This window comes from Triticum urartu, chromosome 3A (genome assembly GCF_056163025.1).
Source record: "Triticum urartu cultivar PI428250 chromosome 3A, HENAU_Tu73, whole genome shotgun sequence".
NCBI lineage: Eukaryota > Viridiplantae > Streptophyta > Magnoliopsida > Poales > Poaceae > Triticum > Triticum urartu.
In genome coordinates this window covers 422,123,540-422,142,513 of record NC_141875.1, presented here as the reverse complement: position 1 = coordinate 422,142,513, position 18,974 = coordinate 422,123,540, and the positions used below count along the sequence as shown (strand labels likewise).

At 42.2% G+C, this 18,974-nt stretch overlaps 1 protein-coding gene across 3 annotated transcripts; it reads right to left on the bottom strand.

The window, feature by feature from the left end:
* Window positions 1-8,626: 8,626 nt before the first annotated feature.
* Window positions 8,627-13,617, bottom strand: LOC125544162 (uncharacterized). Of its 3 annotated transcripts, none has more exons than XM_048707750.2 (15): window positions 13,290-13,617; window positions 12,929-13,050; window positions 12,759-12,847; window positions 12,628-12,663; window positions 12,072-12,165; window positions 11,806-11,848; window positions 11,634-11,722; window positions 11,279-11,337; window positions 10,693-11,192; window positions 10,495-10,576; window positions 9,826-10,397; window positions 9,599-9,737; window positions 9,439-9,507; window positions 9,053-9,265; window positions 8,627-8,960 (listed from the first exon to the last, which is right to left on the bottom strand). In XM_048707750.2, exons 1-15 carry the CDS (start codon window positions 13,490-13,492, stop codon window positions 8,847-8,849), a joined length of 2,424 nt encoding a protein of 807 aa, XP_048563707.1. In that variant the 5' UTR covers window positions 13,493-13,617; the 3' UTR covers window positions 8,627-8,846. The 3 variants fall into 3 exon arrangements, with proteins under 3 accessions (XP_048563707.1, XP_048563709.1, XP_048563708.1); XM_048707752.2 differs by having other exon boundaries at window positions 9,445-9,507; XM_048707751.2 differs by having other exon boundaries at window positions 9,826-10,391.
* Window positions 13,618-18,974: the final 5,357 nt, after the last annotated feature.

The window sequence follows — 18,974 nt, the reverse complement described above, 5'->3', positions numbered from 1 at the left end:
TTATTAAATCTTCATTTTCCCTATATTTTGGGAAAGTCATATTATTCCCTCTCTTATATTTTTGACGTCGGAAAAATAATTGAAGATGAAATAAATAAATCAAATGACCCTCTTTTCAAATTCGAGAAAACTCTCAATAACGAAATCTCCAACTCTCTCCGAAGGTCCTTGAGTTGCGTGAAATTTCTAGGATCGACCAAAATGCAAGAAAATAGGATATGCATGATGATCTAATGTATTCCAATTTGAAAAATAAATTCAAAAGAACTTTGAATTTAATTCTTTGAAACTCCCAACTCATATTTCATAATTTGAAGAAGTCATTTTATCTTCTCTCGTGAAAATCATTGAGTTGCTTAAAGTTTCTGAATTGGAAATATTTTCAAATGAAATTCAAATATTTTCAACACCCCGTGTCATTTAAATAAATGGAAGAAGTCATGTCATCTTCTCTCCGGGGTTTTGTGTTGAAAAGAATTTGAATTTACGAAGATCAGAAAACCAATATGAAAGTTTGGGAAAGTCCTTTTATTCCCTCTCATTTAAATTTCAAAAAGAATTCGAATTTCACTCAATTCACGCAATCAATCAAACAATCAATCAATCTATCTATGTGTTCATAACATTCCAAAATTTAGAATTTTGGGATGTTACAGATCATCTGAAGTGTGGCAATTAAAGTTGGAGGGGGAGCCTGCTCCTGGGTATCATCATTCTCTGGTTGATCCTATCTGCTTGGAGTGGAAGCTTGATTGTCAGCCTTCAACTTCTTGGCTCTAGGCTGCCTGAGGGGCTTGGGTGACAAAGGAGATATAGGTTTAAAACCTTTAGATTTGGTCGCACTCCTTGTCATCCTTCTGTCAGAAAAGTCTGAGACAGTCTGAACAACTGAAGTTTTGGGCTTTCGGGCATGGGATTTCCTGGTTTGCTGGACTGTAGTTGAAAAGGTGCAGTTCATACTATCTGAAACTTCAATAACCTGAGTAGTTGCTTCAGAGGATGGCACACTGTCGTCTGGCTCAGGCGTTGTAGAATGAACACAGGTATTATCCAAAAATAGTCTCCTGGCAGTGCGTTGGGGTGACAGTTGTTGTTCAGGAGCTGGAAAGCAGAAAGACAGTGGAGGATCAAAAGCCATAGTCCAAGATCTCTTATGCATCTGAGGCAAGCCAGGTGGAGGCATGGCCTTAGGGATCTGGGCAGTCAGGAAAGTGGGCATGAGTGATTTGAAAGACCTCCTCCAGATAAATTCAGGTGGCAAAGCTGGTCCCATGACAACTCTCACAAGCCCAACATGCACAGGAGGTGCATGAACCACAATGGGATTATATGGGACTATTGCAAGATTGTTCTGGTCTGGATCTTGCACAGCAACAGGCATGACCTCATTGTTAGGCTCCTCAATATGTATGTGTTGTTCTGGCTGGTCTAGGAGATCTTGATCAACCTGCTCTTGTGGGACTCCTTCCATGACATTATCCTGAACTAGAAGAGGGCCTTCAACCACAGCATTTTTTGGCCCATCCACCAGATCAATAGGCTCCCATGGGCCCAAAGCATCACCTGACTCGTTTGAACCCATAGAAGGGTTTAAAACCATAGAGTTAGCCTCCTGGACCTGCGGTTGCACATGTTGAACCTCATCATCATTGTTGTCATGTCCCCAACCATGTAAATCTTGTGGGTTAGGCTGCGGTTGCTCCTCTGGTTCATCTGGTTGAGGGACATCATTCCACCCGAGAGCAGGGTACGGTGGCAGAACCCAAAAATGCGCAGGTGGTTGCAGCTCACCTGGCATTGGATGTGGATTTCCATCCACTGGCATAACATCCTCATCAGGTGGTAATTGCTCAGAAAAATCAGCAGTCAGGATAGAAACTGATGCAGTCCATGAAACCACTGCTCCACCAATATTTGCAAACTGACGAAAAACCACATCACGTGGAACTAGCTGATTATCAGGGAAAGAGGCATACACGAGAGATCTTACAAGCCTATCATCTTGATGATTCCAATAATAAAACTGACCAAACATACCCACGACCTCAGCTAAGTTGACCTCATTACGGTAATCCAAAGGAAATCCAACAAACATCAGCCAGCCTATTCTATGCCCTTGCAATGCGCGAAAACCCTCTCCATCATCATGCCTAATAAATCTGACAAACAACTCTTTGCCATGTTGATCTAACCCAAGCGGCCAAGGTGGATGAGAAACTAGAGTAGCTCGGATAATAGGATCCTGCATCTCATACAGACCTACTCCCTGAAACCAAGTTTGTGCAGATCGTACTGGTAGCTCAAGCTGGTTGGTGATGAAGGCATGGACCTGTTGCCGACAAATAGCAACATCTTCGGGTGGCGGAGGAGGTTCGACAATGCCGACCACGAAGGATTCATGGCATCGTGGAGGAGCTTGGGCCGGCATGTGGAACGTCCTCGGGACGCGGAAAGGCCCACCGTCGACAATGTCGTGGCCCGCCGGGAGGAAGCGCCGGGGATGAAGCTCATAAACTGCCATGGATGGAGGCGATGGAGGTGGCGATGGAGCTAGAAGCGGTCGTCTACTTGGTGATGGGCTACGCGGTGGCGATGTCGATGGTGGTTTTGTTGGGGAAGCGGAGGGGGCTGGAGATTTTGGTGGGGATCTGTCAGAGTTGGCAGAGGAAGCGGTGGAGCTCGAAACGTCAAGTATCCTGTTGAAGGCGCGAGCCTCGATGGTAGGCGCTCTAGTTTTGGGAACCCAGAGTTTAATATTCGGAGGAGACCGGGTGCAGTCCTTTTTAACGTGACCGGACCGGAAGCATTTACGGCATCTAACCATATTAGTGCAACGTTCCAAACTATGCCCCATGCCAAGGCACTTTGAACAATCCCAAAAACTGGCAGCCATCTCTTCCATGACAAGATCAAGGCCTTGCAAGTCACGCACTAACTCAACTAGGGGTTTAGGAGGTGAGTCCAGAGACATTGCCAACTCCGGCGTGCGGGTAATAGAATCTTTTCCTTGGTCAGAATCATCATCTGAAAGCTCCAACGGATTCTGGGCCGATCCCAACGGATTGGGCTGTGGGGTGGACGCAGGCCCAACATGAGTTGCATGGGAAAATATCAAACCATGTGACGTACCCGATCCCGAAAACTCCGGGAGAAGATCACGGGGAGATATAGATCCAAATGTGACATCCGGAGAGAGCAAAACCCTCACTAGCGAGGTGGCCGGAGGAGGTGCTGGCGGCGAGATTAAATCAACCTGATGAAGATCAACACACTCCCGGGGATCAACTGAATAACCAGCATCTGGAGTAACAATATTGATTTCCTCGGCAGTGGCCGGATAACGATAACCCTTGCAAGCATCATAATTCAGAAAGGTGGCAAAACGTAGGGATTTTTTAACAGCATGAGTAGATGATCGCAAAGAGGATTTGGACGGCGCATGTTTCATTGCCTCAAGACCAAGGCGTGCTCGACGCTTGGAGGGACTGACCAGGGTCCATTCCTCCTGGCATTCAACTTGCCAAAGACGAAACTCTTTCTCCCAAGCTGGACCACCATGGCTCCAAAGATGAAAATAGCATTTGAATTGGGGGCAAACAAAAGAGCGTTGATGCAAAATGAAGAACCCCACTTCTTTGCAAGAAACATTAAAGGCAAAAACCTGGTCACGCAGACAAGATACCTTGAGAGAAGAACAATATCCCCCGACCGCAGATTCTAGTGCCAAAGCCATGTTCTCCTCATCTAGCCGAAAGTTGTGGCGTGCAAAAGACACCACCATGATGAAATGGCCAGATCTATCGGAGGGGTGCACTGTGCGATGAAGAGAATGCCAGATCGCCTTTGCCATGTCAATCCCAGGGGCGAAATCCAAACCCAGGGAGATGGCCGCGTGAACAGCCATGGAGATGACAACCAGGAGGAAGAGGAGAAAGCGCCGGAGGTGATGGCCTGATCTAAAACCAAAACACAGGGAGGGAGATGGAGATCGCCGGCGGTGGGTAGGCTAGGGTTTAGGGGAGGGGCGGGGGGTGGGAGGAGCCATTGTGTTCAAACACGACTTTCTTGGTTGCCATGCTTTGAACACGCACAATTATAGATACGTTGGAGACGTATTAGCATCCCCAAGCTTAATTGTTGCTCGTCCTTGAGTAGGTAAATGATAAAAACGGAATTTTTGATGTGGAATGCTTCCTATCATGTTCGTCGCATATTCTTTTCTTTTGTAGTATGGACATTTGTACTATTATATGATTCAAAGCAATAGTCTAGTTTTGCATGAAGATTTCAATACTCAAGCATACCAACAAGCAATAGTCTAGTTTTGCCCATTATGCTCAATCATTGATCCATTCATGAAACACACTCCCATATTAGCTACACCCAATGCTCAAATACGATCATAGTGCCCCTTAGTTGGTGCTTTTATAAGAGAAGATGGAGACTCAAAAATAAAAAATGCATAAAGTAAAAAAGAAAGGCCCTTCGCAGAGGGGTGTAGGGATTTGTAGAGGTGACAGAGCTCAAAGCAGAAAAAGATAGAGATAAAACATTTTGGGTGGCATGCTTTTCCTGTCAACCAAAACGATCGAGTAGTTCCCAATACTTTCCATGCTAGATATATCATAGGCGGTTCTCAAACAGAAATTAAAGTTTATTCCTTTTTCCACCATACTTTCACATTCCACAGCTAACCGTATTCACGGGTGCCGTCCATACCAACACTTTCAAAGGAATTTATTATTTGAAAACATAAAGTAAATTCATTTTTCATTTCGAGACTGGGCATCCCTAATACCTTTGCTGTACTCTCGTGCAATGACAAGTAAATAAACACTCATCTTGAGAATAACACATCTAGCATGGAAAAATATCAGCCACCCCCTACCGTTTCATGAGCGGTACTAGCACACAAAAAATGAAATTTATTTTGAAAATTACAGATGGCACATACAAATTTTCTTAGAACGGCACGGAAATACCGCATCTAGGTAGGTATAGTGGACTCATATGGCATAACTGGGTTTAAGGATTTTGGATGCACGAGTAGTAATTCCACTTAGTACAAATGAAGGCTAGCAAAAGATTGAGAAGCAACCAACCAAGAAACAAAAAACCTCATAAGCGAGCATTAAGCATAACTAACACTGAATAATGCACTACAAGTAGGATGTAATTTCATTGCATAACTATTGACTTCCATGCTTGCATACGGAATCACAAATCTTAACATCAATACTCTTACTAAAGCATAATTACTCATCAACATGACTCACATATCACTATCATCATATCGCAAAACTATTACAAAGAATCAAGTTTATTTTGTCCAATGATCTTCATGAAAGTTTTTATTATATCCCTCTTGAATATCTATCACTTTGGGACTAGTTTCATATGTTTCTTTTGATAGCTCAAACAAATCTAAGTGAAGAACACGAGGATGCAAATTTTCTTCTCTCAAAATAATATAAGTGAAGCATGAGAGGATTTCTTAAAAAATTTGCTAACTCTCAAATAAATCTAAGTGAAGCATGAGAGCATTTCTTCAAAAGTATTAAAGCACACCGTGCTCAAAAAGATATAAGTGAAGCGCTAGAGCAATTCCATAGCTCATTTTTTTAAGTAAAGCACACAGAGCAATTCTAACAAATCATAGCATAATTTTGGCTCTCTCAGATAGGTGTGTACAGGAAGGATACTTGACACAAAACAAAAATAAAAAACAAGCAAAGACTCATATAATACAAGATGCTCTAAGGAAAACTCATGATATATGGCGAATAAAAATATAGTTTCAAGTAAAATACCAATGGTCGTTAGAAGAAAGAGGGGATGCCACTCGGGGCATCCCCAAACTTAGTTGCTTGTTCCTCTTTGGATAATAACTTGGGGTTCCATGGGATGGGACATCCCCAAGCTTAGCCTCTTCTTACTCCTTATTCCTTCATCCATCGTGATCTCACCCCAAACTTGAAAACTTCAATCACATAAAACTCAACAAAACCTTCCTGAGATCCGTTAGTATAACAAAGCAAATCACTACTCTAAGTACTGTTGTAAACCCATTCATATTTTATTTTTGCATTATATCTACTATATTCCAACTTTACCATGGCTATACCCTCCAATAGAAACCACGGATTCATCAAAATAAGCACACAACGCAAAGAAAACATAATTTGTCAAAAACATAACAGTCTGTAGCAATCTGAAAACTTTGAATACTTATTTAACTCCAAGAATTCTGCAAAATTAGGAAAACATAGGCAATTTGCATATTAATCTTGTGTACAAAAATCAGGATTTTATCATGCTTCTGTGATTAATTAAAATTATTTTACTAGGCGCGAAAGTTTCTGTTTTTCAACAAAATCAAATCAACTATCACCCAACATGACCCCAAAGGCTTTGCTTGGCACAAACACTAATTAAAACACACAAAAAAACCATAACAGTAGCATAATCATGCAAACACTCAAGAACAGAAAAAAAGACAAAAATAAATTTTATTCATTGGGTTGCCTCCCAACAAGCGCTATCGTTTTATGCCCCTAGCTAGGCATAATGCAAAGATCTAAGTATTTTTATCTTTCTTCTTATTTTCCTTAGATGTGTTCTTATTAGGGAAATACTTTCTGCTACTGTGCTACATCACCTTTCCTCTTCGGGGAATCCAACAACTTCTTCGGGAGTAGCAGAAGAATTTCTAGCATTATTGTCGAGGAGTCGACATCTACCAAATCAGGTACCTTCCAGAACTCTTCTTAGAGTTTTCACCCCTCCACATTGTGCCATGCCAAGCTAGTTGAAATGGTTTCTATAAGTTTGCCATCATTTTTGAAAAAAAAAACTAATTTCCTTTTTTTGACATGTTCAGACGACTAAGCTATCATGGCACTTCTATTTTTTAGACCATGGCATTTTTGTTAGTTGGATCATGGTAGTTTTAGTGTAGGTAGCATGGCATTTAAGTTTCTTTTAGACTATGGCATTTCTCTTATTAAAACGCTGGCATTTTTCTTACTTTCAGACCATGGCATTTTTCTCATTTAGAGCATGACACTTTTTAATTTTTTGTTCAACCATGTCATTTTTCTCATTTATACCATGATACTTTTTAATTTTGTGTGAGACCATGGCATTTTTCTCATTTAGACCATGACACTTTTTAATTTTGTGTTAGACCATGGCATTTTTTTAATTAGACCATGGTGGTTTTAGTGTACGTATCATATCATTTTTATTTTATTTAGTATATGGCATTTTTATTATTAAAATCATGAAATTTATCTTTTTTAGACCACAACATTTTTGAAGAGCATGGCATTTTTATTATTAGTAGCATGACACTTTTATTATTTGGTTCATGGCTTTTTTTACTATTGAGATCATGAAAAAGAAAAATAGAAGAAGCATGACAATTTAAAATTTTGGATCGTGGAATTTTAATTTTATGTCATGGATTTTTTTATCTTTTGATCATGGGAAATTTCCTCTTTTGCTCTTTAACAATTTTCAATATTTGAATCATTTTCTCATCATATAATCTGATATGTACATGACTTTTTTTATTTTTAATAACATGGCATTTTTATAGCATGGCAATTTTGTTTGGACATGGCACTTTTTACCATTGAGACCATGACAAAGAAACTATAAGAAGCATGCCAGTCTCAATTTTTGGATCATGGCATTTTTATTTTATTTTTAGATCATGGGCATTTTTCTTCTTGTGCTCTTTTAAAAAAATTCAATATTTGAATCACTCTTCTCATCATAAAATCTGATATTGCATGGCATTTTTAGTTTAAATAACATGGAATTTTTACCACTAATAGCATAGCAATTTTATTTTTTGGATCATGGCATTTTTTTACCATTGAGATCATGACAAATAAAATATAAGAAGCATGCCAATCTTAATTGGATCATGGCATTTTTTTTATGTCATGGCATTTTAATTTCTTTTTTGATCATGGGAATTTCCTTTTTTGCTCTTTAATTAATCTGCCATGCATGGTTTATATTTTTTATGGAATTTTTTATTTTTCGCAGGCTTGCTGCGTGCTTCTGATCGGCATTTCTATCTGTGTGATTTTTCCTTTTTGCTTTAGACAAAGAAAATACAGAGCATGACATTTTTACGGTTTTTCTGTGTGTTTGACTATTTCAAAATGAGGCCAAAATGTCCAATTGTAGGCTTGCGGGTGCAGTTTCTATCTGCATGTGATATTTTTGAAGTGTTTTTTTTTGTTTGGCTCAACAAGGAAAGATGGTTTGGGCCTGGAGTCAGGAAAAGGCCTGGGTGGCAGAAACGTTCGCTGGGCGGTGGGGCTAGTCAGGGAACCAAATCGTAGTAATAAAATAAAAATGGTCGTCTTGCGGAACACAAAACCCAAATATGGTAGTTGTTGGCTCCTGAGCTACGGAACATCTCAGCGACGACTCACGAGTGACGGTCAGGCCGAGCGGCAAGTCGCCTCCGGCAAGCCGGCGGTGGCGACTTGCCACTACGTGGCCGGCATCGCTCCCTGCCCATCATCGCTTCCGCGGCTACAATCGAATTGTGATGGCCTGCAATCGAAACCTTCTCACCAAAAAGATGCCATAAGTACTCAAGGAATTCTAACAAGTTCCAAGTTAATCGATTCATTCCCAGAACAAGGTTCAACATTATTCCTGCAACAGGGGGTTTTCACAACAACTGTTTAAACAAACAGCCTCCAATGGGTACAGCTAAACATCGCTCGCAAGCACTTCCTCCGCTTCATCAGGTCAACAAGGGGCCGAATCACATTCAACCGCACATACACATATGTATATACAAACTCCCAACCTTTGCACTACAAGAAGTATGAGAGCTGCTCCTTCTTCCTTGACCCGCCTTTGCCGTAGAGCTCGTTCCATTCCTTGAGGGCAGTCATGATAGACCCCTCACTAGCCAAGCTGGCACCGACCTACGTAGCGTCAAATGCGTAATTGTTTAGCAGTGTGTTCTTGGGGTGAAAAGGTTTAGACTAACAGATAAAAAAATTCACCAGCAACTTACTTGATCCTTCGCCAGCCTCAAGTCCTCCATGGTTAGCGGCCTGAGGGTGACAGTCTCTTCGGTTGCACCTTTGACGCCTTTCTCTGTCACCCCTTGCTTGGTTTCTAGCATGACATTCTCGCCTTTCTTGCTTTCTGAGCTTTGTGCCGCGCCTCTCTGACTTTTGGGTTGCGCTTCTGGCTCCTTAACTTGCACTGCATTTTCCTTCTTATCCTAGGACATCGAATTATTGAGCCAGCATGAGATGATGATATGATTAGCGCAACACATCTAAACCAAACCGATGCATGTGTTTGCAGGCTTCAATTGGGAGACACACATGAAAAAGAAAGACAAATCTATTGCTCATAAAATTTAGTAGAGGGATTCTTTTCTCTTGGTTTTACCTTTACCTTCTGTTGTTCTTTCTGAATGAGCTCTCTAACAGGGCGGTAGGCAGCCGTCACACAAAGATTCTGGGAAAGAAGACAACAGCAGTTATAGTTATTCAGAGAATGATAAATTGAATATACCGTTCCTACTTCACCAATGATTCAGAGATGTTACCTTCAGATCACTTCCACTGTATCCTTCCGTCGATGTTGCAAGCTCCTTAAAGTCAATACCTTCTTCAACCTTCTCTTTGGATAGCAGCTTCTTCAAAATCAACTCTCTACTTTCCAAAGTAGGGAGACCGACCATTATTCTGTTTGAAAAAATATGACACGTCAGCAACTCATCTAGAGGTCATCAAAACACGTTCTTTCACATAAAAAGAACACATTTAAACAAACCTGTGCTCAAACCTCCTAACAATCGCTTCATCGAGGTCAAACGGTCTGTTTGTTGCAGCAAGGACAAGAATCCTTTCATTAGACTTTGACAAGAGTCCATCCCAATGAGTCATGAACTCATTCTTGATTCTTCGCGGGAGCTCATTTTCATTGCGTCGATCACGCTGCCCTAACAAGCTGTCCACCTCATCCACGAAAATAATGGCCGGTGCAAGTTTAGTAGCCAGACTGAACAAAGCCCGGATAGTCTTCTCGGCATCTCCATAATATTTTGACATGATGGTGGACAAGGAGATGTTCAAGAAGCTAGCTCCGGATTCATTTGCTAAAGCCTTGGCCAGCATCGTTTTCCCTGTTCCTGGAGGTCCAAATAGTAGAATCCCCTTGCATGGCTTCAGGAGACCACCATTGAAAAGTTCAGGCCGCTTAAGTGGAAGCATGACAAGCTCCTGAAGTGACTCTTTTATATCAGTTAATGCTCCGATGTCATCAAATGTGACTCCTATTTGACTGGCCGGTACAACAGTTGGTCGGATGAGCTTTTCAAATTCGTTGTCTGGAGTGACCTGTGACTTACGCAAAATTGTAAACAATAATGATAATTAGTAAATAGTACTTTGCAAACTAGTAAAGATGAGCCGTTGCTAGTTGAAAATATGGGATACCTACCTTCTTTCCGACATCCTTTGGTTCCACTGTATCTTTTCCAAGGCTGCTGCTCTCTTGGAAAATTCTTAATCCATGAGATAAGCTGTGAAACAATCATGTTAAAGAAAACATTTTAGTTTTTTTTTACATAAAAGAAAGTCTCTACCCCGCCCTAGATAGCTGGAGATAAAGCAATGGCCTGATAATAAATTAGCTAACCTCTCTGCAGGAATAATGAGCTTTCCGTTTCTGTATTCAGGGACCTTGTTATCCATCAAATGGTAAGAGACTGCTGGGGCCATAATTTCTTCCATGTAGCTGGCAATGGTATGTAAATCGTCATCTGGATCTAATGAGTCCAAATCATCACAGATCAAACTGTTGGCGGAGAGCACCTCTGCAATCATATTTGTAAAGATTTGACCCTTGGTTTTCTTAGTATCTTCTTCTATTTGGGTTTTCCATTTCACAAGATCAGTCTCCTCCTTGGGAGGCTTAGTCTCCAGAATGTATGGGAATATATCACTGACAACCTCATCAACGTCATCACTATCTGCATCAGATTCGAGGAAGTATGAACCAATTATCAAAACTCGTCCAGACAGTTTGCTCAACATTTTCTTGAACATTGAGCATGCTGCATCTGAAGCACCAAGTAATAGGTTGACATCCCTTATGTAAACGATAACTGGATTGCATTCAGAAACTGAAGTTATCATCTGCAAAAAGAAAATCAATATCAGCTCATAAGTCATAACATAAGCAATGCAATGTTGTGGATGGTGCAGCTGAATGCCTCAATTACCTTGTAAAGAGATTTTATGAGAATTTTCTCATCTAAATTCCAGCTTTGTCTGATTGGACCTGCATTGAATAGTAAGTTAATTGCGCATGCAAAATCATTATAATCGTATTCACAAGAAGGCACAGAGGGGATACACATATCATAGATAAAAATAGAGCCCTTAAGCTTCCCAGTTAGAGTTGGATGAACCAATATGGAGCACATTTGAATTTGATGGACGGAGCACATTTGAATTTGATGGACCATAAATCAATGAGGGTGTTTGGTTGTCTGAAGCTCGTCGAATCATTTGATCAATCAACACATGAACCGTGGCATAAGTGACGAGAAAATATTGAACAGACAGACAACTCACCCAAGTCTTCCGAAGGTTCACATGCAGGGAGAAACGCAGCAGGCAATAAAGATACATGCACCCGAACTGAAGGTGTTTTAGTGCAATTACTGCAAAAGCAATATAAAAAGTGAGACTCAAATAGAGTAATCTTTATCTTGAGTTTAATATCCTCAATTAGATGTGTTTTTACCTCGTCCTCAAATCCAGAAGGCTCTTTTCATATTTCAGTGAGTCTGCATTAATGTTTCATGAAAATACAATCAGAACAGCACAGAAATTGTAGGAATTGTGATGCTTCGCATATTCGTATGCGTGATTGATAATGAAAACGAGTTGATAGGAAGAAACCGTGCAAGAACAAAAATAAAGGCAAATGTCGGAGCTTCCGTAATGGACTAATAAAGAAAATGCTAGTGGCTAGTGTGACATCTCAGAAGGTGACTAGTGATTTCATACCTGCTGGCTCATCCTTCTTGCGGAAAAAGTTGAAAGATCCAACCAAACCAGACACTTTATCCAAGGCAGACTCTGTTAAGGATCGTTTACGAACCTTCATCAAAGAACAAAGCATCGGTAAGATGGTAGCCATATGAATGCAAGTTTTTACAAGCTAGTAGACACAACAAATCCTCCTGTGCTGCAGAAAATGTATATTCAGCATCTCTACTTTTTCGAATTGTTCATCAATGCGGACAAACTAATGGTGTCCTTATCAAGGACCCCATGGTCGACCCTTTTAACTTGCACGTTTTGTTTCCTGAGGTAATGAAATGGCCAAACCTGACAACAGAAAGGTGATGGGGCAGGGGCCTTAATACTATATAACTAAACATAAAAACAGTAGGTCCACACAACCAACTGATGAACCGCACCGGGGATCACTCCCTGTTTTTCGAAAAAACTGATGAACCGCACTGAAAATTCTGAATTATCTCCGTCCCTCAAAATAGCAATCAAATGTAGCACAGAAACATGAAACCTATCAATCACAGGACGGGATTAACAAACTAACCAGAGCACTGCTTGCGCTCCCGTATTTGTGTTGGATCTGCATTGGCATATACAGCGAGAAACAGTTAAGAATCAACTAGACTACAAAAATGGCATCCGCAAACCTAAGTGCCCCAATAGTTCCTCACTAACCTGGCGCGAGAACTCGGCGATGTCGAGCAGCAGCAGGCGAGCGTCGAAGTGGTGTGCCAGAGCCTTGGCGAGCGACTGCAGGTATGGTTCTGCAAGAACAAGCTGCCCATGTGAAAAGAGACAACCTTTGCGATCAAGCCAACCCACATTTTAATCACGAGGAGGCGAACCTGATGGGCCGCAGAGCAGTATGGTGCGGCTGGCGGCAGAGAGGACCCGGATGTGGCTGGGCAAGTTTATCTTGCTCAGATAGGCGTACCCGGCGCTCGTGAGTGCCAGCTTCGTCTCCTCGCTGCAATCACAACATGTAGATAAACAATGTAACTCATGCTCGATGGTTAGCTGCTTTTCGCCAAACACATTCGAATTCCCGTTGACGGCCTAGAAGTTAGTAGAACACATGGGTCTGCCCACCAAATACCCGCAAAGTCGTATACTAATCGGCAATCGCTCCTCGCTTTTCTCAATGAAACCGAGGGGAAAGATCGCACGTATATTTTAATGGACTTTTAATCCCGAAATCGCGCGGACCTGAGGTAGTAGGGGAAGTCGTCGAAGGTGACGCCGCTGTCGAGCCCGTCGACCACCAGCCGGCGCAGCTCCGCCTCCACCTCCGCGCCGGCGACGCCGCCGTCTTCTGGGGTGGACGCGGCCGTCAGGCGCGCCGACACGAGGCCGATGCCGACGCCGACGCCGACGGTGACGGCGGACGCGAGGAGGCTCCCGTGCTCCATGTGGACGGCCACAGCCGCCGCGACACCCGGACTAGCACCGCCGCCTCACGCGCGTGCGCTCGACTTATGAACAGGGCATGCAAGTTTGGGTTGGGCGAAGGGGCGGATCGATCCGGACGCTGTGTGGCGGGGCTCCTGTTTATATAGAAGACGGGGACGGGTTCGTCTGGGTCCCGTCGGGTCAACAAGTCCACGGCGTGTCGCCGTCGTTAAGGATTCGGAATTGCCAGAGGTGCCGACTCGGCTGGATCGCCGATCGACGGCTGGATTTCTTTGCTGGTCGCCAACCCCGTCTCGGCATCGCAAACCGTTGTTTATGCAGAGGAATAATGCACGTTTTCATCTACTGACGGAAGGTTAACGGAGAGTTAACAGCCGGATAGAAAACCTTATTCTGTTTTCTCGCCCCGCTTTATATATAAAAAACACAAATGCGTTACTTTATTATTAAAAGCGCACCTCACAATCCATACATGCGTTGCAGGCATCAATGGGTGTACTCGGGTGAGTGCACAAGGACCACATTCCTAGTATTAGCGTTCTTTCTAGTGCAATAGTTTCTCAACAAAAATTAGCACAGACATGGGGAATGTTTAGAGTTCCGTAAAATTTGCTTGATAATCGGAACTATCGGACCTGGATTATTACACATTTTTATTCATAAAATTAGTGCATAGATCCCAATTGAATAAGAGTTTATCGTGAAATAAAAAAATGCCAACGAAGCGTTAACAATATGACACGTCGTATATTGTGGAAAAAGATAGTAGGGAGATTGGATGTGCGTAGTTAACAAGAGCAACTACACTTGGTTGGTGCATCCACGGGAGTACATACACGTGGAGTAGGAGTCGATGGACGAGGATGAGTGCACACGCAACAGACTATACAACAAGGGGCCACTATCTTTTTATTGTCGTTCTTTCTTACTATAACTCTTCCCTGCAAAAAGATATTGAAACGGAAAACACTGATATGTGTATTTTCCTTCTTTACACCCTGGCTCATATTGCTTTCGGTGCATCCCCTAACCATGTTGTACGAGCACAATCGATGAAAACAAAACGGTTCAATTAAAGCATTCCAAATAAATAAGAAAGAGATAAGAGTCTAGAAGGCAACCTTGACAACCATGTCAATAAGATAGTGTTGTTCCTTCTTAGTGTAATGCTTTCTTGCAAGAAGATATTGAAACTAGGAATGTACTTTCCTTTACAACCGTTGGGGAACGTAACATGTAATTTCAAAAAAGTTCCTATGATCATGCAATATCTATCTAGGAGATGCATAGCAATGAGAGGGGGAGAGTGTGTCCACGTACCCTCATAGACCGAAAGCGGAAGCGTTAGGTTAACGCGGTTGATGTAGTCGAACGTCTTCACGATCTAGTACCGAACACACGGCACCTCCGAGTTCAGCACACGTTCAGCTCGATGACATCCCTCGAACTCTTGATCCAGTAGAGGGTCGAGGGAGAGTTTCGACAACACGACGGCGTGGTGACAGTGATGGTGATGTGATCCGCGCAGGACTTCTCCTAAGCACTACGACGCTATGACCGGAGGAGTAAACTGTGGAGGGGCATCGCACACGGTTAAGAGAACAATTGATGTGCTATGGAGTGCCCCCTTGCCCCCATATATAAAGGAGGGGAGGAGGAGGCGGTCGGCCAGGAGGCGCGCGCCATGGGAGGGAGTCCTACTAGGACTCCACTCCTAGTAGGACCCCTCCCCCCTTTTCCTTTCTTCACCGGAGGGGAAAAGGAAGGAGAGGGAGAGGGAAAGGGGGGGCACCACCCCCTCCCCTAGTCCAATTCGGACTGCCATGGGGGGGGCACCCCTTGCGGCCCTCCTCTCTCTCCACTAAGGCCCATGTAGACCCAATACTTCCCCCGGGGGGGTTCCGGTAACCCCTCGGTACTCCGGTAAAATACCCGAACCACTCGAAACCATTCCGATGTCCGAATACTACCTTCCAATATATGAATATTTACCTCTCGACCATTTCGAGACTCCTCATCATGTCTGTGATCTCATCCGGGACTCCGAACAAACTTCGGTCACCAAAACACATAACCCATAATACAAATCGTCATCGAACTTTAAGCGTGCGGACCCTACGGGTTCGAGAACTATGTAGACATGACCGAGACACATCTCCGGTCAATAACCAACAACGGAACCTGGATGCTCATATTGGTTCCTACATATTCTATGAAGATTTTTATCGGTCAAACCGCAATAACAACATACGTTATTCCCTTTGTCATCGGTATGTTACTTGCCAGAGATTCGATCGTCGGTATCATCATATCTAGTTCAATCTCGTTACCGGCAAGTCTCTTTACTCGTTCCGTAATGCGTCATCCCGTAACTAACTTATTAGTCACATTGCTTGCAAGGCTTATAGTGATGTGCATTACCAAGAGGGCCCAGAGATAACTATCCGATACTCGGAGTGACAAATCCTAATCTCGATCTATGCCAACCCAACAAACACCTTCAGAGACACCTGTAGAGCATCTTTATAATCACCCAGTTACATTGTGAGGTTTGATAGCACACAAGGTGTTCCTCCGGTATTCGGGAGTTGCATAATCTCATAGTCAGAGGAATATGTATAAGTCATGAAGAAAGCAATAGCAATAAAACTTAACGATCATTATGCTAAGCTAACGGATGGGTCTTGTCCATCACATCATTCTCTAACGATGTGATCCCGTTCATCAAATGACAACACATGTCTATGGTGAGGAAACTTAACCATCTTTGATTAACGAGCTAGTCAAGTAGAGGCATACTAGGGACACTCTATTTTGTGTATGTATCCACACATGTACCAAGTTTCCGGTTAATACAATTCTAGCATGAACAATAAACATTTATCACGATATAAGGAAATAACAATAACAACTTTATTATTGCCTCTAGGGCTTATTTCCTCCAATCTCCCACTTGCACTAGAGTCAATACTCTAGATTACATAGTAATGATTCTAACACCCACGGAGTCTTGGTGTTGATCATGTTTTGCTCGTGGAAGAGGCTTAGTCAACGGATCTGCAACATTCAGATCTGTATGTATTTTGCAAATCTCTATGTCTTCCTCCTTGACTTGATAGCGAATGGAGTTGAAGCGTCTCTTGATGTGTTTGGTTTTCTTGTGAAATCTGGATTCTTTCGCCAAGGCAATTGCCCCAGTATTGTCACAAAAGATTTTCATTGGACCCGATGCACTAGGTATTACACCTAGATCGGATATGAACTCCTTCATCCAGACTCCTTCATTTGCTGCTTCCGAACCAGCTACGTACTCTGCTTCACACGTATATCCCGCCACGACGCTCTGCTTGGAACTGCACCAACTTACAGCTCCATCATTCAATATAAATACGTATCTGGTTTGCGACTTAGAATCATCTGGATCAGTGTTAAAGCTTGCATCGACGTAACCATATACGACAAGCCCTTTTCACCTCTATAAACGAGAAACATATCCTTAGTCCTTTTCAGGTATTTCAGGATGTTCTTGACCGATGTCGAGTGATCCACTCCTGAATTACTTTGGTACCTCCCTGCTAAACTTATAGCAAGGCACACATCAGGTCTAGTACACAACGTTGAATACATTATAGAACCAATGGCCGAGGTATAGGGAATGACTTTCATTTTCTCTCTATCTTCTACAGCGGTCGGGCATTGAGTCTAACTCAACTTCACATTTTTTAACACAGGCAAGAACCCTTTCTTTGACTGATCCATTTTGAACTTCTTCAAAACTTTATCAAGGTATGTGCTTTGTGAAAGTACAATTAAGCGTCTTGATCTACCTCGGTATATCTTGATGCCCAATATATAAGCAGCTTCACCGGGGTCTTTCATTGAAAAATTCTTATTCAAGTATCCTTTTATGCTATCCAAAAATTCTGTATTATTTCCAATAAAAAATATGTCATCCACATATAATATCAGAAATGCTACAGAGCTCCCACTCACTTTCTTGTAAATGTAGGCTTCTCCAAAAGTCTATATAAAACCATATGCTTTGATGATACTATCAAAGCATATATTCCAACTCCGAGATGCTTGCACCATTCCATAAATGGATTGCTGGAGCTTGCACACTTTGTTAGCACCTTTAGGATCAACAAAACCTTCTGGTTGCATCATATACAACTCTTCTTTAAGAAATCCATTAAGGAATGCAGTTTTGACATCCATTTGCCAAATTTCATAATCATAAAATGCGGCAATTGCTAACATGATTCTGACAGACTTAAGAATCGCTACGTGTGAGAAGGCCTCATCGTAGTCAACTCCTTGAACTTGTAGAAAACCTTTTACAACAAGTCGAGCTTTGTAGACAGTAACATTACCGTCAGCGTCAGTCGAGCTTTGTAGACAGTAACATTACTGTCAGCGTCAGTCTTCTTCTTGAAGATCCATTTATTCTCTATGGCTTGCCGATCATCGGGCAAGTCAACCAAAGTCCACACTTTGTTCTCATACATGGATCCCATCTCAGATTTCATGGCCTTAAGCCATTTTGCGGAATCTGGGCTCATCATCACTTCCTCATAGTTCGTAGGTTCGTCATGGTCTAGTAACATGACTTCCAGAACAGGGTTACCGTACCACTCTGGTGTGGAACATACTCTGCTTGACCTATGAGGTTTGGTAGAACTTGATCTGAAGTTTCATGATCATCATCATTAACTTCCTCACTAATTGGTGTATACATCACTGGAACTGATTTCTGTGATGAACTACTTTCCAATTTGGGAGAAGGTACAATTACCTCATCAAGTTCTACTTTCCTCCCACTCACTTGTTTCGAGAGAAACTCCTTCTCTAGAAAGGATCCATTTTTAGCAACGAATATCTTGCCTCCGGATCTATGATAGAAGGTGTACCCAATAGTTTCCTTTGGGTATCCTATGAAGACGCATTTCTCCGATTTGGGTTTGAGCTTATCAGGTTGAAGCTTTTGCACATAAGCATCGCAGCCCCAAACTTTAAGAAACGGCAGCTTAGGTTTCTTGCTAAACCACGGTTCATATGGAGTCGTCTCAACGGATTTAGATGGTGCCCTATTTAACGTGAATGCAGCCGTCTCTAAAGCATAACCCCAAAACGATAGTGGTAAATCGGTAAGAGACATCATAGATCGCACCATATCTAATAAAGTACGGTTACGACGTTCGGACACACCATTACGTTGTGGTGTTCCAGGTGGCGTGAGTTGCGAAACTATTCCACATTGTTTCAAATAAAGACCAAACTCGTAGCTCAAATATTCTCCTCCATGATCAGATCGTAGAAACTTTATTTTCTTGTTACAATGTTTTTATACTTCACTCTGAAATTCTTTGAACTTTTCAAATGTTTCATACTTATGTTTCATTAAGTAGATATACCCATATCTGCTCAAATCATCTGTGAAGGTCAGAAAATAACGATACCCGCCGCGAGCCTCAACACTCA

Coding starts and splice junctions, on each gene's coding strand:
- LOC125544162 (XM_048707750.2), bottom strand. CDS start 13,492: ATGGAGCACGGGAGCCTCCTCGCGTCCGCCGTCACCGTCGGCGTCGGC. Junction 11,193..11,278: donor TCATAAAATCTCTTTACAAG/GTAATTGAGGCA, acceptor TTCTTTTTGCAG/ATGATAACTTCAGTTTCTGA. Junction 9,738..9,825: donor GTTAGGAGGTTTGAGCACAG/GTTTGTTTAAAT, acceptor TTTTTCAAACAG/AATAATGGTCGGTCTCCCTA.